This window comes from Limanda limanda, chromosome 2 (assembly GCF_963576545.1).
Source record: "Limanda limanda chromosome 2, fLimLim1.1, whole genome shotgun sequence".
NCBI lineage: Eukaryota > Metazoa > Chordata > Actinopteri > Pleuronectiformes > Pleuronectidae > Limanda > Limanda limanda.
The window spans coordinates 12164825-12186678 of record NC_083637.1 but is presented as its reverse complement, the minus strand read 5'-3'; the positions used below and the strand labels follow the sequence as shown (position 1 = coordinate 12186678).

General features: G+C 44.3%; 1 protein-coding gene across 1 annotated transcript in view; it reads right to left on the bottom strand.

The window, feature by feature from the left end:
- The window catches only part of lef1 (lymphoid enhancer-binding factor 1), a 40941-nt gene extending 19345 nt beyond the window's left edge, over positions 1-21596 (bottom strand). The window contains exons 1-3 of the mRNA XM_061092415.1: positions 21365-21596; positions 19150-19201; positions 17835-17959 (exon numbers count right to left, since the gene is read on the bottom strand). Of these exons, the coding sequence (XP_060948398.1) occupies positions 17835-17959; positions 19150-19201; positions 21365-21577 (390 nt within the window). The 5' untranslated portion in view covers positions 21578-21596. The remainder of the gene's footprint in view (positions 1-17834; positions 17960-19149; positions 19202-21364) is intronic.
- Positions 21597-21854: the final 258 nt, after the last annotated feature.

The window sequence follows — 21854 nt, the reverse complement described above, 5'->3', positions numbered from 1 at the left end:
ATGTCTGCAGTGGTACTTAATGCAGGGGTAATCACGTCAACAGTGGGCCGGCCACAAGCCCCCGCCCCCCCTCCCCATCCCCGGCTGACTCAGATCGAACCCTTTCCTCCTGACCAACTAAAATAGGCCGAGCCGGACCCAAAGAAAACCCGGACCCAACCCCCCAGCCGACAGCGCTTACATGCTTCAGCAGCACCGAACACATGGTAGTGCTTAGCCATGCTAAATCTACTATTTACAATCGGAGCCCAGAGCTGAGCTGGAGTCAAAATATCACCTCGGCAGGATATATGGCTAATCGGAGAGACATCGGTTCACCGCTGGGTGAGACGCGTCTTACGCCAAACAGCACCCAGAAGCTTTGGATCAAAGGCAGGAGAAAAAAAAGGCCTCATGAAATGGTAATCAGATGCTCCCATGGGAATGTCACCTGATTAGTAAATGTTGTTGAAGATACACATCTAAATTTAAATTCTGAGGAGACGACGTAATCATGGGACCGCTCTTTATTAGCGCTCGGTGTCCCAGTGAGGTGTGCGTGTGCCGAGGTGACATTCCTATGGTGCTAACTGGCGATTGGTGCACCTTCTAGTCCAACACACACACACCGACACACACACAGACAGACACACACAACGCCCTGGACACAGAGGTGGCTGGAATGTCTGAGTTTTCCCGGACCTCTCGCCGGCTGGCACGACTCTCAACTTAATACCTCCCTCCCTCCCGCTCTCCAGCTTCTGGGAATGTCCAAACCAGGAACACAAAGGCCAGTATGTGTGTGTGCTGCGTTTCCAAAAAGAGCTCAGTGTCCCCAACCGCATGAAGCGTCATCCACATCAGGCTCTTAATCAGCCGAAGAATTTCATCTCCCATGGTCAGTTTTGTTGTCCCCCCCCCCCCCCCCAGTTCCATATTAGTCATCCACCACAGACCACATTGGTACAACTTCAGGTTGAGAGACAAATCCTGCCTGAAAACTAATTAAGCCATGATGCAGGATTCTCTTTTCACACCAGTCCAGGTGGGTCGGGCTTTCTGACCCCAGCTAACAAGAGTCAAAGGTGATGGGATAATCTGTGGGTGTGGGGGGGGGAGTCAGACCTCATCCTTCAGAGGGGAGGGCTTATTAGTAGGGCCGCTAACCCCGAAGGAGGGCTAACCAGGACCGGGGCGGCTGGGACATGCCTACACCAGGGGCTAAATGATAGCATTCTCACCCATATTATTTTACGCCTCTCAACCCCCATTTGCTATCCTTTGAGAAGGAGATAAGAACCTGGGGGATTATCATTTTAGCTGGAAGTCTTCTCCAACTCGTGGCGAAGGGGGCAGGGGGAAAAAAGGCAAGTGGAGACAAAAGTTAGTCTCTCACACCTGTTCCTGTACAAACTATGATACTGCAGGAGAACAGGAAGGTGCAGAAAGCTTGGTGCTCGTCCCAGTTACAGCTGTCAAATCTATTTTTGTCAACTTCTTAATAAACTGCCTCCCTTGTGGCCAAATCCACCAGGGAGAAATTGCAGGCCTCTGTGACCAATAGAGAATTTATGGCTGTTTGGTCGCACTTACACAAACTGCATGCCAGGCTAAAACCTGAGGAAGAGATGAACGGCAATGAATTGTAATTTAGGCTTCATAAATCTTCATCTCTCTGTCATATCGCTGTATTATGGTTAAACACTATGTTTTTGCTGTCTCTTTAACGTTACAGTGATTATGGGCCAACTGATGTTATGGAGCCACTGTGTTAATACTTCCAGGTGGAGACTTGTTTGCTTGCTGTGCCCACGACACCATTCTACCAATTTCCTGGAGGGTGTAGACACTCAACTGACCACGACAATGACATCCGCGTCACAGCGATCTGATCCCCCCTTCAACCCCCTGTGCCGAATCGGAAAAAAACAACAACCACAGTGGCAGCAGCGGTGTTGCAAATGGAGGGCGGCCATATTGGAGGTCCCTTTTATTATACAGGAGAAATAATAGGCTTAGGATCTCTCTATTCATATTTTTCAGGGAGAGCGAAAGAGGAGAGGCTGCAAGGACTGAAAAGAAAACGTTCCATTTGGAATTCCATATGCAGGCTTGGCCGGCCCTTTTAAAGAGCCCCTCAGATGTGGTTTTAAGAGAAATTCATTGTGTGGAACTGGAGCTGGCAGCGCGCCCTCCGTGGAGGAGACACTCCAGTGTGTTTCAGCGCGGGGAGCCAGTGACTTGGCGTGCCATCTGAAATTGGGGGTGGGGAAATGGGACGTTTCATTTTTGTTTCCTTTTTGTTTTTTTCTGGGGGAGGATTTTTCTGACGGCACGCCGGTGTCTCGGAGCTTGTATTCTGTCAAATTCCACCACCACGCTGCCACGGCTGCTGAGCACGAGTGTGTGTGTTTAAATGTGTGTCTATGTGGTATCTGGAGTAACTATCCCTGCAATATTGCCTTTTTAGCATCTCTCTCCCTCTCTCCCCTCACAGCACGGCTTTTGTGCTCCACTCAATTATACCACTTCTGCAGAGTGGAGTGGAAAAAAGGGAAAGCAGGAATTTTATAATAATCACTTCCCACTTCTGTAATTTATATGCAATGAGGACTCTTTCTGCCTGCAGCTACAATCAAGCGTGCAGAAACCATGTGAGGTGTTTCACAAACAGCTGGGGAGACGGCAGCTCAAGTGGTGGTGGCTGTGGATTCCCATGCTGCTAAATCTTTTTACCAAGATGCCCTTCTCACCTCAAAACCCAACCTCACATACTCAGGGGATTTCCTGCACTCCAGAGGAAGAGGATACATACAAAAAATATAAGAGAAAAAAAGATGAGGCAAGAAAGCGAGCAAGTAGCATCATCAAGTGTTTGTCTGGAATCTTTAATAAAATCTCGTGATTCCCACCTGAGGACATGTTTTACAGTAACAGTGAATCACTGGTCGAGAGCACACACCCTTTTGAGATTGTTTAAACAGTCCTTAGCTACTGTCTCCACTGACAATGTGGCTCATAAAGATGAATAGTTCACAGACAGAACAGAACGCCTCTGTAAATGCTGAAAGTTTGAGTATGAAGCGAGGGCGTGCCCATTGCTGAAACCCTAGTCACCCTCAGACCAGGTGTTCACTCTCAGGTGTGTTTGTGTGCAAGATGTCCAACCTTCTCCCAACAACGGTGAGCAAACACTCTTGGCCACAGTCTCTGAACACAGGAAAGAAAAGGGAACAGCATCTCAATCCACCCCTCCCTCTTTTTCACCAAAACCAGTAGAGACCAACCTGAGGAAGCTTAAATAAATAACCAATTACCATTCGTAGAGCGGGTTGAACCCCAACAGCTTTGAGCATAGTGCTAAAAATGGAATGTTTTATTGGCAGGATGGCCCCTTGGCCAGGGGGCTTAATGTAACGAACCCCAATTAATGGAGAAGAAAGCCAGGCCGGCAGCAAGCGAAGGAGCGCCACGCGCCCCGGGTAATGAGACGAACAAGTGAAGCCAACCACAGGGACAGGCGTGGAGGAGGCTACGGATAACAGGGAAAGCCTGCCCTGGAGAGAAATTTACATCTGTGACCCCCTCCCCACCCAAAAAAACCCCTCTTCTTCTCCCCCTTCTTTAAAATTTAGTTATAAATCCTGGTGCGCTACAGGGAGTCCGAAGGGTGAAGAAGACGCAATGATACTGAGGGTTGAGGCCGGCTGGTTAAATGGAAAGAAAATGTCTGAGCGATAACACAAACTTAAAGCAGAGGGGTGCTTAGTGACTAATAGCAAAATAAAGCATGTGTATACAGTGTTGTGGCTTTAGTGGCAGTACAAATCTGATGTGTCCGAAAACTTGTGACAAATACCACCATGACCCACAAGCCAAAAGTCAAACCCTTGACATTAACACACACATGACAGTTTGCGTGCCACTGAATAAACATAGAAACCACACCCCCAAAAAAGATAAAAACAACTCAATAGACATGCTTTAAAATGCAGGCGTGATGCACAGGATCGGAGCCTGCAACAACCACGAGATTAATGCATTTAACACATACATGCTACACATGAACACAAAGGAGCTATTATCAGCCAAGTTTTTCCACCGCAAACAAGCACAACTGAATAGAACGAGGTGGATTACCCATCATCCTTCAGCTGGCATGGAGCGTGTGTGCTCCGAGCGAACCGAGCGCGCAAGCTCTCACACTGGCATTCAAAACGTGCAAAGACTTTAATTTGTGTGAAATATGCCTCCCCAGATGAAAAGACTCTATCCGCTGTTCAACTCTTAATTTTTCTATATGTCGCGATGCTATTAAAAACCTGTGGAAGAGCGAGAGAATGTCAGGAAATTATCCAGCTGCTGTTTTTCTTCCCTGTTAAGCTACAGAGTTAAGAAGTGTGACTACAGAGCCACAGTTTGTTTTTAAAGAGCTGCTGCTTTGTAAGGTCATTCAAGAGGTCATGACTGTTTGAAGTAGAGGACTAGGAATAGGACTGAGGGAGGGTTCAATATCATTGTGCAGTATCTTTTGCTGGAATTATGTTGTTGCGATATGAAAGTGTTAATTTTTTTTTATCCGATTGCATCCAAAATAGAAAAGCCCAAGTAATTTGTCTGATATAATACCATAAAACTGTAAAACATAGTTCAAGGACGATGCTTGAGGTAATTTATATTTTATTTCATTACTGTCAAAAAAGCTAGCAATATATTAATTTTAAAATAAATGTGGTTTAAACACAGAAGTTTCAGTCTGACTTTCAATGGAGAAATCTCATCCAGTCTGTCCTTTTGTCTGCTTGAAAACTGTTCATCCAATCGACTTCAAACATAAAAAATGTAATATTGAAACTTTAAGATATATCACAGATCCTACATTTTGATTATTTTACGATTGTATTCCTTTTTATTTTTCTATTTTAAAGTTAAACAGGCATGTCAGATGAGGTATGTATTCTAGTAGTTAGTGTAATCTTTATATTTAAATGGAATTCACTTACTTGACTTAAAATAAAAAAATATAGCGCATCATCACAGGTATCCTTTAAATGCATAGACAATTTTCCTAAGTTTTGTATTCAAGTTTTCATATAGCATCCATAATATATTTCAATTTGTGAAACACTGATATTAATCACCATATTCAGTCATATTGTTGTGTTGTGTGAACTGTATATATTGTAAGGTACTCTGAGGTACATTTTGGGAGCGAAACCTTTCCGTGCCACACAAAGTATTGTCATAGCGATCGCACTATCCAAGCACTGAGTGGGAGTTTATCAGCTGAGTGGAGGTCGCCTGCTCCACTGTTGTGTTTGCAGAGAGTGTGTGTGTGGTGGAGGTGTGGTGGGGGGGGCTGGGCTGGGCCTCGGCTCTGGCAGCGCCCTGGGCGAACTGCAGGATGTTCACCTTGCGGCGGGGCACGGGGCTCATTATCACAGCAGGACCTGGTCACATCAAAGAACTGAGGAAAGGGCAAACATTCTGCTGAAGTGCCACTGTCAGCAGGCCTGCGAGCGCACACGCACACACGTGCACAAAAGGCAGACCGCACACACAAGCCCCCACTAGGCATCTACACCCCCACAAAGAACATGGTCATGGAACCTACTACCAACAGAAATTAGAAACGTGACACGTAAATGTGTGTTCAAAAAGCAAATAACGAAACACTTGGGTACAGCATACTTGTGACAGTAGATGGTGTTGTACTGTACATACATGTGTAGTATTCTATTACATGGTTTGCAGTTTTCGCTTCTATGGAATTGGATATATCAGTGTTGTATATCATGACAAAGTTAATTTTTGATATCTGTACTATAAAATTGTATGATCATTATTTTTATGTATTTTAACTATTGATATTTGTAATTTAACGTATGTTTTAAATGTTTGATATCTGTATGTATGTCTTAAATGTGGACCCCACTAAAAGTAGCTCTGTCTTAGGGTAGAGCTAATGGGGATCCTTCTAAATAAACAAATAAACAAATGGCTGCTCTCTGAAACGCCACGGATCTACGGAGACGGGTTCGCCGAAAACGCTAGCGACACCTTTGAGGACACAAGTCTCCCAGAATTCATTTATCAGCTCTGAGGAGTTGAGACACATCTGCCTGGCACGTCTGGACGATGACAGCGTGTCTAGAAATGGTTGAATCATTGCCTCATCTACCTCATCAGCTGTGCGTTTTAAATCAAAGGGCTGTTTGAACTCTAAAACTGACCACAAGCAGAAAATGTTTACAGCACACTTATTTTCTCGTACTGAATCAATCGGCATCCCTCTCAAGCAGCTATTTATAGCAACTCTGCTGCTGCATTAACACACTGCATGATTTATCATTAGAAGCCAGCGCTGGTCTGCTGAGTAGCTACATTCATGCCAGGCGGCGCGGCGGTGCCAACATCCACATTCAACAACAACACACCAAGGCCCTGAGAGATGTACACAAATAAAACTGCAGCACAAGCTAACTTTGTGTGGCTAGTGCGCGAAAAACCTTCGCCCCCATACAGCACCAGAGACAGAGAGAAAGAGGGCGAGAAAACGCACTGCAGATTGGGGGGAAAAGTGCTGATGAGTTGCCTCACGCCGGAGCCGCACAGATCCGTCGAACAAGAGGGGATTTGCCTGCTACACCTAGATAGTGTTTCCCCCCCTCAGCTTTCGCCCAGGTATTCTGGGTATGAATGGCTGTCAGTTTGGATTTGGGAGCTGAGCGTTGAGGGGGGAAAATGGAGTCTGGTGGGGGTCTTTGTGTGTCTCTACCTGTGGAGACGAGAGCTGGAGACAGAACTCTTCTTACTAAGCCACAGCTAGCTCCAGTGCTACACATTACGTCGACAGAAAGGAAGGAACGGGGGTTAAATATTAGCAGTGCAAGCTAGCCCTGGTAGGTCTGGACAGAGAGAGCAGGCGGCTGCGGAGGCGCTGCCATGTTTGCAGGGAAGGTTTTCAACGGCGCACACACAGGGAGAATGTGGATGGGGAGGTGATTTGAATGAGAGCCGCTTCTGCCTGAGCTGCAGACGGTATTGACCTAGTTTTCCATCTCAGACAGATGTGCACCCACCTCCATAGCATGGGAGGATAGACAGAATGAAATATTCGTAGCTCGAGCCTGTACCGTTGGTGAGTATATGGAATACAAAATGTACCTTGAAGAACTATGTGTGAATAAGAAGAAATTTCTTGTCATAGTGGTAAGTATGTAGGTTATGCAACATTTTAAAAAGTGCAGGTCAACGGGAGCCTCAGGTGGTATGACACCTGTGTCCCGGCCTGCATCTGAACTTTTGACCCCGTCGTCATATGATCAGTGCTCGCCTCACCTCAGTGCACCTTTCCTTTTGAACACACATTCTTTCTTCTTTTACTTTCAAAACAGTCTTTTTTACATAATGATCCAAGAGCTCAGATAAAGCTGTGTTTGTCCTTCTGTTTCAAATTATATCACTATTTTGAGACTTTGATTCTAGTTATAATCAGGCAAGGTTCCCGTCACAGTGCTAAGTATTCATGGTAGCGGAACACACTGCGAACCTTTCGGCTCCCTCCCTCTATTGACCGTTCAACAATACCCGCAGCCCAGTGTTTGGGTGTGAATCCACGTTTTAAAGGATTAACTGGTAAAGACTACCAACAACTGCCTTTCAGCCTGGAATTAGTCATTAATCAAACCACACATTTTAGGGGTTCTTTCTAGCCAGACGCACACGCCCCTGCTAAGATCTGAATGAGAAGCACAAAGCTATTCAAATCTGATCCCCTCTGAACAAATGGCTTTTCTCCATCTCCACAGAAAAAGGGAACACTTCAAGAACCTCTCCAAAGGACCTGAACGGTCACATGGAAACTCCTCCCCATCAATTAGCATTGTGACAGGGTTTTACGGGCTTTAATACAAACACAACAATGACCATGTACAACATGGCAGCGGACGTCTGCTTATCCCTTGATACCTCCAAAGAAATGGTAATAGTGAGCACAAAGGGAACTCCTTAGGTCCAGGGCAAATGGTTACAGCAACATTATAGGGCACATTGATGCACCTGAGGCAAACAATCTGAATGATAAGCTTAATGAGCATGTAGTGCTTGTAATTCAACTTTCAGCTATATTAATTCATGGTGGACTCACACATGTTTGACCTTAATCTCATCTGTCAATGACAAAAAGCAATATTAGATTAATTGAAATGGAGTCCTCAAGCTCAAACCATCTGTTGATCAACTGAAATAAAATTAACTGACAGCTACTTTAATATTTAATTTTAATATTTTTCATCCAAAAATACCAAATATTAAATAGTGACGATTGTTTTTTTTACATAAATAAGAATAGTAAACTGAATATCGTTGGACTCTGGACTGTTGACAATGCGAATGTCATCTTTTGCTCTGGTAAATGATTATGTCCATATCAACCGGATTTGAACAATGTAAAAAATAGTATTTAATATGTAAATAGTGACCACGTGTGTGAGCCCAGGTCAGGTGACAATCAAATAAAGGGTAAAACTTAAAGGTCAAACAAAATCTTTCCTTTTATGTTCGGTGTGGAGGAACTATCAGTGTTTGCAATGACGACAGAAAAGGGAAAATGTAGATTTGAGGGTGAGGGGCCGTGGCCGGCTCTTACATTTCCTCATCTTTCATGTCAAAAGATAGGGGTACAGTGGGGGTGGACTGATTTGATGTTTTGATGCATTGTTTGATGACGGGCAGCTCAAAGTCGAGGACGCCTCTGTGATGTCTCTCCATTGGAGGACATGAAAAGCGTCACCTGGCCCCTGAGCTGAGGGCTATGGCTGCTGGTGGATTTAAAGGCTCCTGCCGAGCTGGACGGTGGCTCCATTGATGCCACATAATCCATTCAGCGTGACCTTTATATTTTTAGAGTCAGCTCCACTTCCCTGCCTGCCTTGTCAAAACTATAGCAGACATCAGGGTGCTGATGAACTACCTCCCATTATAAAACAGGACGGTATATCTGATTTATTTTAATGTGCAGCAAGGAAAATAACTGTCTCCCGTCACCGACCGAGCCGCCCGATGATCAAAAGCAACATGGAGCACAAGGCGAGCTCATCAGATGAACAAACACATTCTTGCTAGATATCTTTGCGGGTTTCATCATCCCGCATCAAGTGACTGCTGAGGAAAAAAAACAAAGCCTTGTTCCCATCCCTGTGACATCAGCGCGTACAGACAGAGCACAGGGAAAGAACAGGAGCCCAAACGATCATATATTTCAAATTAACTCGTACAATAATGTGAATCTGCAATTTTTCCTCTGCACTCCACCCAACCTCAAATTAATTGTTTTGTATTCTTCAATCCCCAACCAAAATATCACAGGCTAAAAAAACGCGCATGCAAATATATAATCTCATAACGTACACAAGGCAGTGTTAGTCATGAGCATCAAACTCCTTCCACGTTCTGGATTTGCCTTAACTAGTAGCAAACATAATTGGGATAAATCTCAGTAAGCCACATAAAAAAAAGCACAAGGGTGTAAATTGTGACACTGCTGTGTGTTAAGACACTGAAACAGTTGCACAGATCAGACGAGCTGCAGCAGCAGGGAAACAGCAGCATCCAGCGCCGCTGTTTTCCTCAGTGACTTGGGGCCACTGAGTTTTTCTCCAGCCATAGTAAATTGGGCGCCTGGGGCCGGAGCCTTGGCCGAGCCTGCATTTCGGAGCCGACTGTGGAGGGCATGAGGGATAGAGATATGGCACTGGAGGGAGGACAAGGCAAGGGGATGGTGGTGGTGGTGGGGGGGGGGGAGGACTCGAAACGCAGTTGAGGTGACATCACGCACATGTTTTAACACAAAAGAGTCCGGGCTCGTTAGCACACTAACTAGCAAGCTCCATGGCAATCAGCACTTTCGGTTCTCTCTATCCACTACGTTATAAATATGGCTACATCTGCAAGTGTAATCACTCCATTGTACTCAGATTTTTTTTCGCCCTTCTGGGCAGCAGCATGGCAGCCTGCTTTTCAGCACCTCTCCCCCTCGATCCCCTCCTTTTCCCTCAAGTGCCCTTCGCCTGTTCCTGGCTTCTCCTTTGCTGGTGAGGCCGGTGCGTCTCACAGATTACAGAGCTCCGGTCGCTCAGGTAACAAGAGTCACTAATCTGGCTGGGGTTGAATTACGCATAATTGCCCCGGCACCGTGATTGATTTCAGCCCTGGAAAGGAAAAGACGACGGCTCCCCACCACCACCAAAAAAAACACCCCCCCACCACCACCGCTCCCTCCCTGCCTCTCTCCAGCGCTCACGAGCGGCAGCCAAGACTCTCCATCTAGTAGGAGGCAGGAGGCTTTGAAGAGATCAAAGCCAAGGCCGGGAGCAGTTGCGCGCCCTGGGAATACGGGAGAGAGGCTTTCTGCTCCTCAGCCCTATTTTCTAGCGTCATGTCGGATTGCAGCTGTATTGCATTTCGCCAGTTTTCTTAATGCTCTTGGTTTTGACTTTGACATCAGTGATCCCCCCTCGGTTTCTTCAAAAACAAGGGGGGGGGGGAGGAGAAAAAAGAAAGTGAACGAGGAAGAGAGGGGAGAGAGAGGGAGAAGGGGGGAAAAAAGAGAAGGAGGGAAAGAAAGTAGAGGGGGGGGTAAAGAGATCTACAGACTGATTTTTATTTTCACAACTCCATAATTGGCCAGTTCAAAGGAGGGGAGGGGAGAATGTAGCATTTGTTTTCAATTCCGCAGCCGATATGAAAGGAGTGACAAACTTTTATGGGTTTCCCAAAAATTAAAGACAGGCAGCTTTTTTCACAGTCAAAGGAACAGGGTGTTTTTTATGACCGAGACCACACAAAATGAACTGATAGCAAAGCCCTCCTCTTTGTCCTCCCACAGAAAATTCAACAGTGTATCGTTGCTCTTACGCACATCCCTGTATGTGTGTGTGTGTGTGTGTGTGTGTGTGTGTGTGTGTGTGTGTGTGTGTGTGTGTGTGTGTGTGTGTGTGTGTGTGTGTGTGTGTGTGTGTGTGTGTGTGTGTGTGTGTGTGTGTGTGTGTGTGTGTGTGTGTGTGTGTGTGTGTGCACGTGCGGGTCTGCATCTAATATCCGTTTGGTGTATGTGTTAGAAATGGTTCGACGAAGAGAAAGTGGTTTGATGTGTGCGGCGAAAAACACAAAAGGAGGCATGAAGAAAGAGTGCAAGCTATATCCATCTATTCATTTAACAGCTTGGCTAATAAAGCCTGGTGGCGAGAAGGCACCCTTTGTACTGTAACTATGCAGGCCTTATACCAACCTCCTACACTGGGGACCATTAATATTTCAGCGCTGTCAGATCCACATTGCATGTGAGCCTCTTTAGCACTCGCACCCACAGCAGAAAGAAATAATGAGCTTCTGAAAAATATGAAACAGCAACGAGAAGGAGGGAGGGCAAGAGCGCACCAGAGACTGACCAACTTCATACAACAGAGCAGCTATTGATCATAGCTCTATTTCTTAGCTGGACAAAGTGAGGGCTGTTTGAGCTCCTCTGAAGTCTGGATACAGCCGGCAGGATTTGCACCCATGTTTCACTCCTGTGGTCCTATTGTTCCCCTTGCTGCAGTTTACTAGCTGGAACACTGCTCGCCTCTATATAGACCTACAAGCTGTCAGGATGAAGTCAATAAAGCTATTCATGTTTTTACTCATTTTACAGCTGTATCAGGGAACAGTGAGGTACTGTGATCGAGCTTTAGGGACTACTGTCAAGCTTCAATCACGGCTTAACGACTCAACTAGGTCAATTAAGTGAAACATGTGCTGCAGGAGCATATTAAACACATCTCAGATTACAAACAATGTCTTTAAAGCTCTATTTGAAGTTTCATTTTACAACGTAACAATTTTGCATCCGGACGCAGTTCCTCTACTACATCAAATCATCATCTTTGCCAAGAGACAACCGCTTCACCCACAGTGCTTTCTAATTACGCACAGTCATAACAACGGCGAGCGGGACGACAGTTAAATAACAAATTGACAAAACCACTCCACTCCTCCAGACACCGCCCCATTCCAGTCTCCATTTTCTGATCCGCCCTTACAGGAAGTCCACACCCTGGCCCAGTCAAACGGATTTGGGCATAAGGAACAACCTTGGCGAGGCTTTCCGCTGACCCCAGGAGATCAGTTGCAGGCTGCTGGTGAAGAGTGACGCCCTTCCAGCAGGTGTTGTGGGCCCGAGCGGCGCTCTGTCTGTGGAAGCCTGACTGGCTGGCTCCAGGCTGTGCTGCTTGATTGGTTAAGCTTCCTCCGTTGCAGCGGGAGGATGGGGAGCAAAGGAAGTGTCATCATCTATGAGCGCTGCGCTTTGAGCAGTAACATGCCCAAAATAAACATCAACAGGGGTTAAGTGTGCGCCTGCATGTCATGCGTGCAGCCGTGACATTCCAAATTGCTTCCCTCAGATACGTATAGAAAACACATTTTTCAGCACATTGAACACATGATGTTTTCAACTCTGTCCATAGCTGCCCTTTTGATCTGCGTCAATCATTTCTGATTCACATCAATAAGAAAGAAATGAGGTTTCTGATTATATCAACTTGTTGCTTCATTTCCATAGATTTGATATATTGACACATCCTTAAAATTAGGCGTGTTGCTTTTGGATGTGTTAGAACGAGATAAACAATGTAAATGTTAATCAACAAACCAAATAAAATACGAATGCATGTCCATCCAACAAGAAGCACTATTTTTTTCCACTGAAATCAAATCCCAATCAATCAGCATGAACTTCTACCATGAAAACTAAATAATCCTTGACCTTTACTGTGATCTCAGTATTCTTATCTTTCTTTAACAGCGCATATCTCTTGGTCCTGGGAGAGATTCACTCCGCTTGGCTCCACTGAGAAAGATAAAATGCATCGATAGAGGGTGATTGCAACCACATGTCGTCATTAGCACTGTGCATATGGAGTAAATGTGTCAACCAGCATCACCAGACAGTGGAGGACACGAAGGAAACCTTGGTGTTAATGGTGCTGCTGTTTATAAAAGAACGAGACCCAGCGGCACTACAAAGAGCCAGAGAAGGCAAGTGTTTCTTCTGTGTGAGGTCTCTGGTGGTGTCCTTCATGTGTACACACATATTTCACTGTGTGATAGAGCTGCACAGCAGATGACATCAATGTCAGTAGGGCTCTTTGATTCATGTGCCGCTAGATAAAGAAAGCTTCAGAAAGGGGCAATTATACTTCTACCTCTTTGACGACTTCTATATATACTATAAATACATTTTAGACTTCAATATGCACAGTGTCCTCTACGAGAGTCTACTTATAGAAAATTAAATGAGCTGACAGTGTCATGATCATATTGAGTCCAGCTGCTTAAAGGCAAAATGCTACATTCGTCTCCAGTAAACTTCCCGCGGCATATTCACACTGTATCGGACTTTTAAAAAAATGAAAAATTGCACAAGCTGCCATCTAGAACATTATGTGTGTACATGGGAGTCTGCTGGTAAATGTAGTGTTCTCTTTAACAGGGATCTTCCACGGTAGCGCTGGGGGCATGAGCTCAGGACACACATGGCACTGAGGGACACCAGAGCGGTCCTACCAAATCCCGTTAGGTAAGCCTGGGTTAGTGATTCCACGCTGCGAGACACTGGCTAGCAGATCCGTCACGTTCCCACTACATCAAAGAAAAGTGCAGCACTACGCCCCCCCCCCCCCCCAACACAACCCCCAACACACACACAAACCCTCTTCCTTCGCCATGAGGATCTGCAACTGAGGGTCCAAAGGGGAAAAAAAGAGAGAGTGCGGCATAAGAGAGGGAGCTCTCCAGCCCCCCCGCTGCCACAGCAGCGAAACTCTGCTTTAAGAAAAAAGGAAAAAGAAGTGATGCTATCCATCTCTGTTCAAGATGTTGCCTGTGAACATACGACTGCTCTGACACAGCCGAAGATCATCAACACATCTTCACAAAACCTTCCACTACATCTCTGCACTATAATTGTTTTGGAACTAGGAAGATGCAGTTGAGTCTTTGTCTCGTCAACGATGCATTTGTGAGTTTATGCAAAGGGCTGTTAAGAGGAATGTGCGAAACCAAAGGGTGTGAAAACAGTGGGGTGCTCTGAGAATGATTTTTAGGTCGTTTAAAAATATGTTCTGCCCATCTAATGCATGTTGATCTTTATTTAGAAACTGTCACTTCCAAAACCCTGACTTGAGTTCAGGAAGCTTGATCAGACAAAGCCGATGAAAGCAGTGAACTTTTATTCTTCTACACGTCAACACTGGAGTGATGACAACATCCCAAATGCTTTGAAGATCCGACTTCATAAACAGTATGGGATGTATTAGGATAATTCTAACCATAAATGTAAAACAAATTTTTGAACACTTACTGTATATGCTTAACCTGGGCTGCTACTTGGCTCTAAACATGTGCACATATGGTGGAATGACAGGAGAGATCATTTCACAAAACTGGGCATAAAAATTAAAAAAAATACACAGAATAAAAGTGAAATATAGAAGATTAGTTGGTTTCTCCAGACAAATTTCATTTGTAAAATTTACACAGTAAGAAACATCTGATCTCTCTCAGCAACCCTCATGTCCTTTAACTCTCATAAAACCAAATGCCATGACTGAAAACAATGACTGAAAATGAGGATGTATTTAATTCCAATACACTTAAACCAAGCAAGTTAATTTCCAATTACTTATTTTTTGTGCGTATATCTAATGTTTATCTGTAAACCAGACCACTAAGGGAGCTCATCTTTATTCCCTTGCAGATGGCACTGCGCCCCCTCCCACACATTTATATCTGTCCTGTGGCAGGCTGGGCCAATCACAAACATTTATATAAACTGAAGCGATGCCTGACGAAAGATGGCTGTCGTATAAAGGAAGGTGGAGACGTCTATTGATTTGCTATTGGGACCGTTTTAAAGAATAGCAAATAACTGCACTTAAAGCAGTAGATGATACAGATGTCCCATATCATTGATCTGATTGGTTGTAGGTCAATCCATTTGTCTCCAAAGACATTTTGGAGGCTCAGTAATGTCTAAGATAGGCAAACATAAATTACTATTAATTTGAGAGCAGTTCCAACAAGCGCAATAGCCAAAGAGGGAAAATCATAAAATAATGAAACAGTCTTTGCCCTCACAGAAAATTCAGCCTGCAGACGCTTCATCCTCAAACAGCTACAGGTTTGAGTAGAAATCAACGTATTTATAATCCACCAGTGACTCTTTGAAGTGGTCAACTTTGTCTTAAATCCACATTAACCAAACAGTAAATGAAACTGAACACCGTTGGGCATCTTGACACCAACATTTCAGCTCCTGGGGCGGAGGTGACCTATCAGGCGAGAAGCACTAAAATCTGCTGACAATCAGCAACTCCCGAAAGCTCCATCACGACTGGACGGCATGTGCGGGAATGTCATGGTCAATGGAAATCAATCTAAACTACTGGGATTGGGGGGGTGGCAGTGGCGGTGATGGGGGCTCGGGATGGAAGAGAATGAAAGAGAGAATGTGCCTTTGATCTCAGTGAAAACTGATCCCAGGCCTGCAGATACTGTGGCTGCGATGGCCAGCAGCAGAGGCAGCAATCTGACATCAGTGGGAAAGCCAGAGGACTCATGTTCCATGATCCCTCCACCGAGCCTTGGCTCTCTTTATTGGATAAGTGAGAGAAACGTATATAAAATGACTACCGTTTTATTGAAGACAGGATGAGGGGGAAAATTGGGTGAAGAAAAAAAAAAAAAAAGCAGCCATAGTAAATGAAATGAAAGCAGGGCTTTAAAAGTTTTGGCAGCGAGACCGCCGCCTAACTGCCTGGCCTCATTCATCTGCAGTGAAGGGTAATTTCCTCTCATACAGTCAGCTGGTCTCCATACACACGTCTATGAATCTCTCAGTGCATATGATGGAATAATTGATAAAATTGACCAGAAAACAAGCAATAAAAAGAGAGAGAGAATCGTGAGGTAATCAGGATCATGTTTTCTCCATAATGTCACATGCTTTCACCCTCTGCTGCTTGGTGAAGGGGAAGCAATGCAATTTTAACATCATTCCACGATAGAGGTTGCGTATGAATCAAGATCCTTTACACTCAGCATGTGGCTTCTGCCCCCGACAATCACATCTGCCTCTGAAGCCGATTCTTACGCAGAACTCACATTTTGAAAAACTTCTCACTGATGAAACTAATTCATATGCACTGCAAAAGCGCAAACAACCCAGGGATCTAGCTTTCTCTGCAGTGTGTAAGTGTTTCCTGTATGGAGGCACCAAATCATAGCCAGACCGTGGCTGGGTTGTCTGAGTGTGATACCAGAAACATGGACAAAACAGGATTAGAATGGACAGCTGCTGGTGTGCGCTGCGTTTTATGTCTGTCTTGAGAGGAGAAATTTGCAAACGGGACAGACACAGGAAGCCGCCAGTGAGAGACCTGCAGCTGGCCTGAAATTAATACCGTTACAGGGAGGACTTCTGTGACAACACACTCCATCCCTGGACGGTAATACAAGCTCCACCACAAGTCAGCCTCAGAGACGTGATGTTGCCTGTGGAGCTCCTCGGTCATGGCGGGCTTAGTAGAGGGCTTACTTGGGTCATTAAGACATGCATCATCTAAGATTTTAACAAGATGGGAAATACTTTACACCTCATGCTTATCTGCTGGAAAATAAGGCGTTTGGTTCACAAATGGTTTTGGAGGAGTAAGGCGTCAAGAATGCTGGAGCAAAAATACTACACAACAACAACATAAAATAATGCTATGAACATGTGGAGTTGATTTTCGTTTTAATTATATCCTTAAGTTTAAGTTTGTGGCAAGAGTCTTCATTTTAAATGAAAAACTGTCTTTTAATAATTCTTTTTTTCATACATTTGTAGACCGATATGATTAATGATTTCTCTCATTGAACCGCAACTTCAAAAGCTATATTTGTCAGTATGGTTGTGGAATCAAAGCAAATAATTTGAAAAATCTTAAACTATTAAGAGTATATCACAGCATTCCACAGGCCGGAGCGACATTGCAGATTGTTTTTTTTGCCCCTCTATAACAATCCATATCACAAAGTATTCGATTCACAATGACGAATCAGGCAAATGTTCACATATGAGAAGCTCAAAACAGCAATGTTTGGTATTATTAGCACTACTGAGCTGTGTACTGAAAATTAAATTAATCTGTTTCTGCATGAACTGTGAAAAAACAGTGATTCCATCAATGACCTTTGATATAATGATTTAAATGTGAGACGGTGTAAGTCATGGTCAGAGCTCCCAGTCAGAGTGTGTAGGGAGGTAAATCAACAGGTTGCCTACTCACTTCTCATGCTCTACTGATTATACCAATACCGGATTAAGTGGCATAACAATGAGAGAGTTTACAAACAAATTTTGACATCCAACTTCAGTTGTCTTTGAAACTATATTCGTGCTACGATTTAATCTGAGCAACATGAAGTCAAATCTTCGCTGTGTATCGTTATATTCCGTGTTTGATTTTGCTTTCCATTCCACATGTTAACCATCACTTCACCAACTTTTACTTAAGTTATTAAAAACCTCAAACCCTCATTAAAAAAATACATTTCATGCCTCAAATATACTTACTAATTAACATTAATTCAAGCGGAATTTTTCCAACCTCTAAATTCCTCAGCGATTTGTTTTCTCAAATGAGCGATTGCATAGAAACACGTGTATCCTACCACACATCGCTTTCGCATTTTAAAAGGATTTATACATTGAACCTAATGCGATGCAAAGACCGATAAAGTGACCGGTGAAAAGAAGAGCTGGCACTCACCGTTCTGCCCATGGGTGGAGAGAGGGAGCCATTGTTCATGTAGGAGTCGTTCATGTTAGTCATCATGATGTAGCCTGGGTAGCCCGAGTACGGATGGCTTTTGCCGTACATGTCATGATGTTTCCCTGGTAAAACAAATTAGGGGGGGGGGAAATTGTCCGTTTGTGTTAGCAAAGGGCAGAGAGATGAAAACATTTCAGTGACAAGGAGAAACTCAGACAACTCTTGATTTTAATAAGCCAGTATTGAAACTCTAAAGGGTTAAGACTTTAAACAAAATCAAATCCTAAAAATCTAAATCCAACAGGCAGTAATGACAAAGCTGAACACAGAGTTGTGCCTCGGCCTGTTTTGCTGCGGTAATGATATCGCTTTCTATTGCTTTAACCCGTGCCCCATTTTGCCTCAGCCTTTTGTTTGTGCCCTTTCTTCCCGTCTAGGAGAGGAGGTTCGCATTATGCAGAGGAACAATGGAGCCCCTCTGTGCCAATTAGCACCAATTAGAAGAACATACAGACTGTGTCAAAACAGGAGACGCCCCAACTGTTCCTCTATGCCTCTGACCTGAGAGGGGGAGATTTATGTAAGAGGCCTCACTACATCGCCACTCGCCACTCCAACTGCGAGCAGCGTAATAAGGCCGGAGGGGGGCTGGGGGTGTTTGGGGATACACAGCCTGATGGCAACATGGATCTTGTTGTGAAGAAAGCCAGTGTTTGGTTTGAGGGGGATCACTATTCAGGATGTGAAAGGCCAACAAAGGGGAGACACACTCCCGACACTCCCGACACTCCATAATGATGACCTGCAGCTGCGGGGTCACACTACAATAGCCAAGAGAGCAATGAGCCCTGAGTGGCAGCAACATGTTGCATGTGACAGTGCCACTGGAGAGATGGTGTATGTGGGGATTTAATCAGGTTGGGAGGGGGGATTGCATAATGATAATAAAAAAGGGTGTATAATCATCCTCTTTTCACATCGAGTATTCTTTGTCTCCCTCTCCCCTCTCTGCAGGCACCCTCATCTGTGAGGGAGGTAACAGGTAGCTGTGTGCATGGAGGTAGAGCATGTCCTGACTAGACCTGGATCAGAGATAATCTGACTGAGAGCAGTGGAAATGGGGTCTCTGATAAGCACAGTGCAATAGTGTGACTGATCACTGGAAGAAGAAAAAAAAGAAAAAGATCTGGTGCTTTCTCACACTCGCCTCAGCGTATTATTCTGGCAGTCAGGTTTTTTTTTTCAACTGCAGCTAAATGGCGACACTGACCGTCCTATAAAGCATGCAGAGTTAAAGAGCTGTGTCACTTACCATCATCCAGATGGTCTCTGTGTTTTTCGTGATATGAATCTTGTCTTACCGCCTGTTAAAGAAAAATAAGAGAGAAATGAAAGTGATGATGAATTAATTACAGTAGGAGGGTTTTCAGAGGCAGTGACACAGAGAGAGAGACATGGTGATACGGTCAGACACCCGCAAACACTGCAGGGACAAAATGCCATCTCTCTGCTTGTCGCCGAAGAACACACACACACACACACACACACACACACACACACACACACACACACACACACACACACACACACACACACACACACACACACACACACACACACACACACACACACACACACACACACACACACACACACACACACACACACACACACACACACACACACACACACACACACTATAGAGGGGTGATGGAGCAGCCTGCATCAAAGCTTCAAAAGAACCACTTAATTAATCTTCATGTCCTTAAGGAGCATACAAATTAACTTGTTTTCAATATCATAGGTCCACTCGCAATTTCATCCCTCATCTCTAAATTCAAATAAATCAAGTGCATTTGTGTTGATAATTTAAAAAAAACCTCAGTGGAAAGTGAAATAGAATTATTATTTAAAAAGAGAAAATGGCGGAAGACAGAATTGGCTAAAAATATATCTAAAATCCCCTGCATTTCGCATATCAATTTCCTTTCTCTTCTTGAATCAGAGCCGGGAAGAGGAGCTCTCTTTTTAGAGTTCAGACCCCTCAGGATGGCTTCAAGCTGAGCGGGGGGGAACTTCGCTGGATTCCTAATTAACATTCAGCCTCTGTCTCGTGCGTCTCTAGGACATTTTGGTGGTGAATGTGTACAGTCTTGCTGGGATGTGCTCGAAATTTCATTAACGCTGCAGTTAATGAAAAAAACAAGCCGTCTTAAGTTTGAAATGGGGAAGCTGCAGCCGGCATCCTGAGGTCAGAGCACGGGGAGACAGATGCAGGAAAAAAAATTAAACACTCGTTTTAACGATGATGTTTCATACCTAGTCTGTTCCTTTTTTGTGCGTGCTACTACAGAATGTAAAGTAGGAGAATAATCATTAAAAATTAATCATTAATAATTCCTCCATTGAGATTCTTTATGTATTTAGAAACATTACGAATCTTAAAACCTAATATTCTTTTTTATCTGATCACTGAGGACAAATACATATATTTCACTGCCCTCAAAAAGGATGCAAAAAAAAAATATTTATGACTCCAGCAAACAGCTATGACAATAATAATATAAGGAATTATCAGGGAGCAAAAATCAAAAGATCACATCCCCAATGACGAGAAAAATTGCAAAGCGTCATTTCATTTAGCTTGCATTTTTATGAGCTTTGATCTTTCAGAGTAAATTCATAATCTTGTTTGTTAATATGGTTTTAAGCCATGTGTGCTAAACAGAATCATGTGCTGGTGTTTACAGCTGCTGAGTGGTTATAGTGAAACCAAAGCAAACACAGCTATTAGCCTACTTCTCACAGGCAGCACACACACACACACACACAAGGCCTCGATTATTTAAGCTCCAAAAATAGATTTTCTTTATTCTTAATCCAAATTTCACTCTAGCTAAATGAAATCTAACTGATGAGGGAGGTTAAAACATTGAGGCCTCTGTGGTGAAGGGAGACTATAGACAGCGGTGGATGCTATGTTTAGAGGAGCATCTTATGGTTTCTGGGGGTGCACCTCTGTATTAAAGCTAAAGCTTATCATATTGCATTATAAATTAAATAAACAGTGAAATGTTGTACGTTATAAAATGAAGGAAATGTGGCTCGGTAAGCTGTCACTGCAGCTTTTCATTTTCTATTAGAATAAAACAAATAACAGAATAAAACCACCTGAACTCATCTTGTTTGCCATTTAAATCCAGATTATAAAAGCACATGAATAAAACTTGATGAGCAGAAAGGACACTACCAGGCCTGTGTTTGTTAATCCATCTTTCTGTAGATCATTCACACTTTATCCTGCAAATCTTAAAGGCAAACTCATCCATATCAGATCAGTGAAAGCCAAATAAAAACAAGGTCTCTTTCTCAGTGATTATTAAGGATTAAAAACAACTTTTTGTTTACAGGCTGTTTCCTCCTGTCCTGTGTGATGCGGGGTCTCAAATCTGACGCCCACCTTCCTCCTCATCCTCCTCATCCTCCTAAAAAAAACACACACACACACACACACAAGCAGCACTCACGTCGTGGCTGTTGCTGTTGGGGCTGCTCTCCGACTCGTGGACCAGGGACGACTTGATGTCGGCCAGGTCTCCCTCCTCCTCCGAGTTGCTGAGCTCGGCGAAGATCTGCTCCTTGTGCGGGTCCCCCTCGTCCTTGAAGGGGATCATCTCGTCCGTGGCGCACAGCTCCGGGTCTCCTCCTCCACCTCCTCCTCCGCCTGATAGCTGGGGCATGTTTAACAAAGTGACTGGCTCTGCTCCACCACCGGAGAAATCTCACGGAAATCCCGGGTGGAAGTTGTAAAGGGGTTGGGGAAGGGGGTAGGGGGGTGTTTTGGGTCTGTGTGTGTGTCTGTTTGTGTGTGTCTGTTCTCCACGAGTCTCTGAACTACACACGACCCGGAAAACTTGACGTGCAAGCGGGTCGGAGTGAGGAGGAGTCCGGTGCACGCCTCAATGTCATGAGGAGAAAATAACAAATCAAAAGTAGAAGAAGGAGAACCACGAGTTT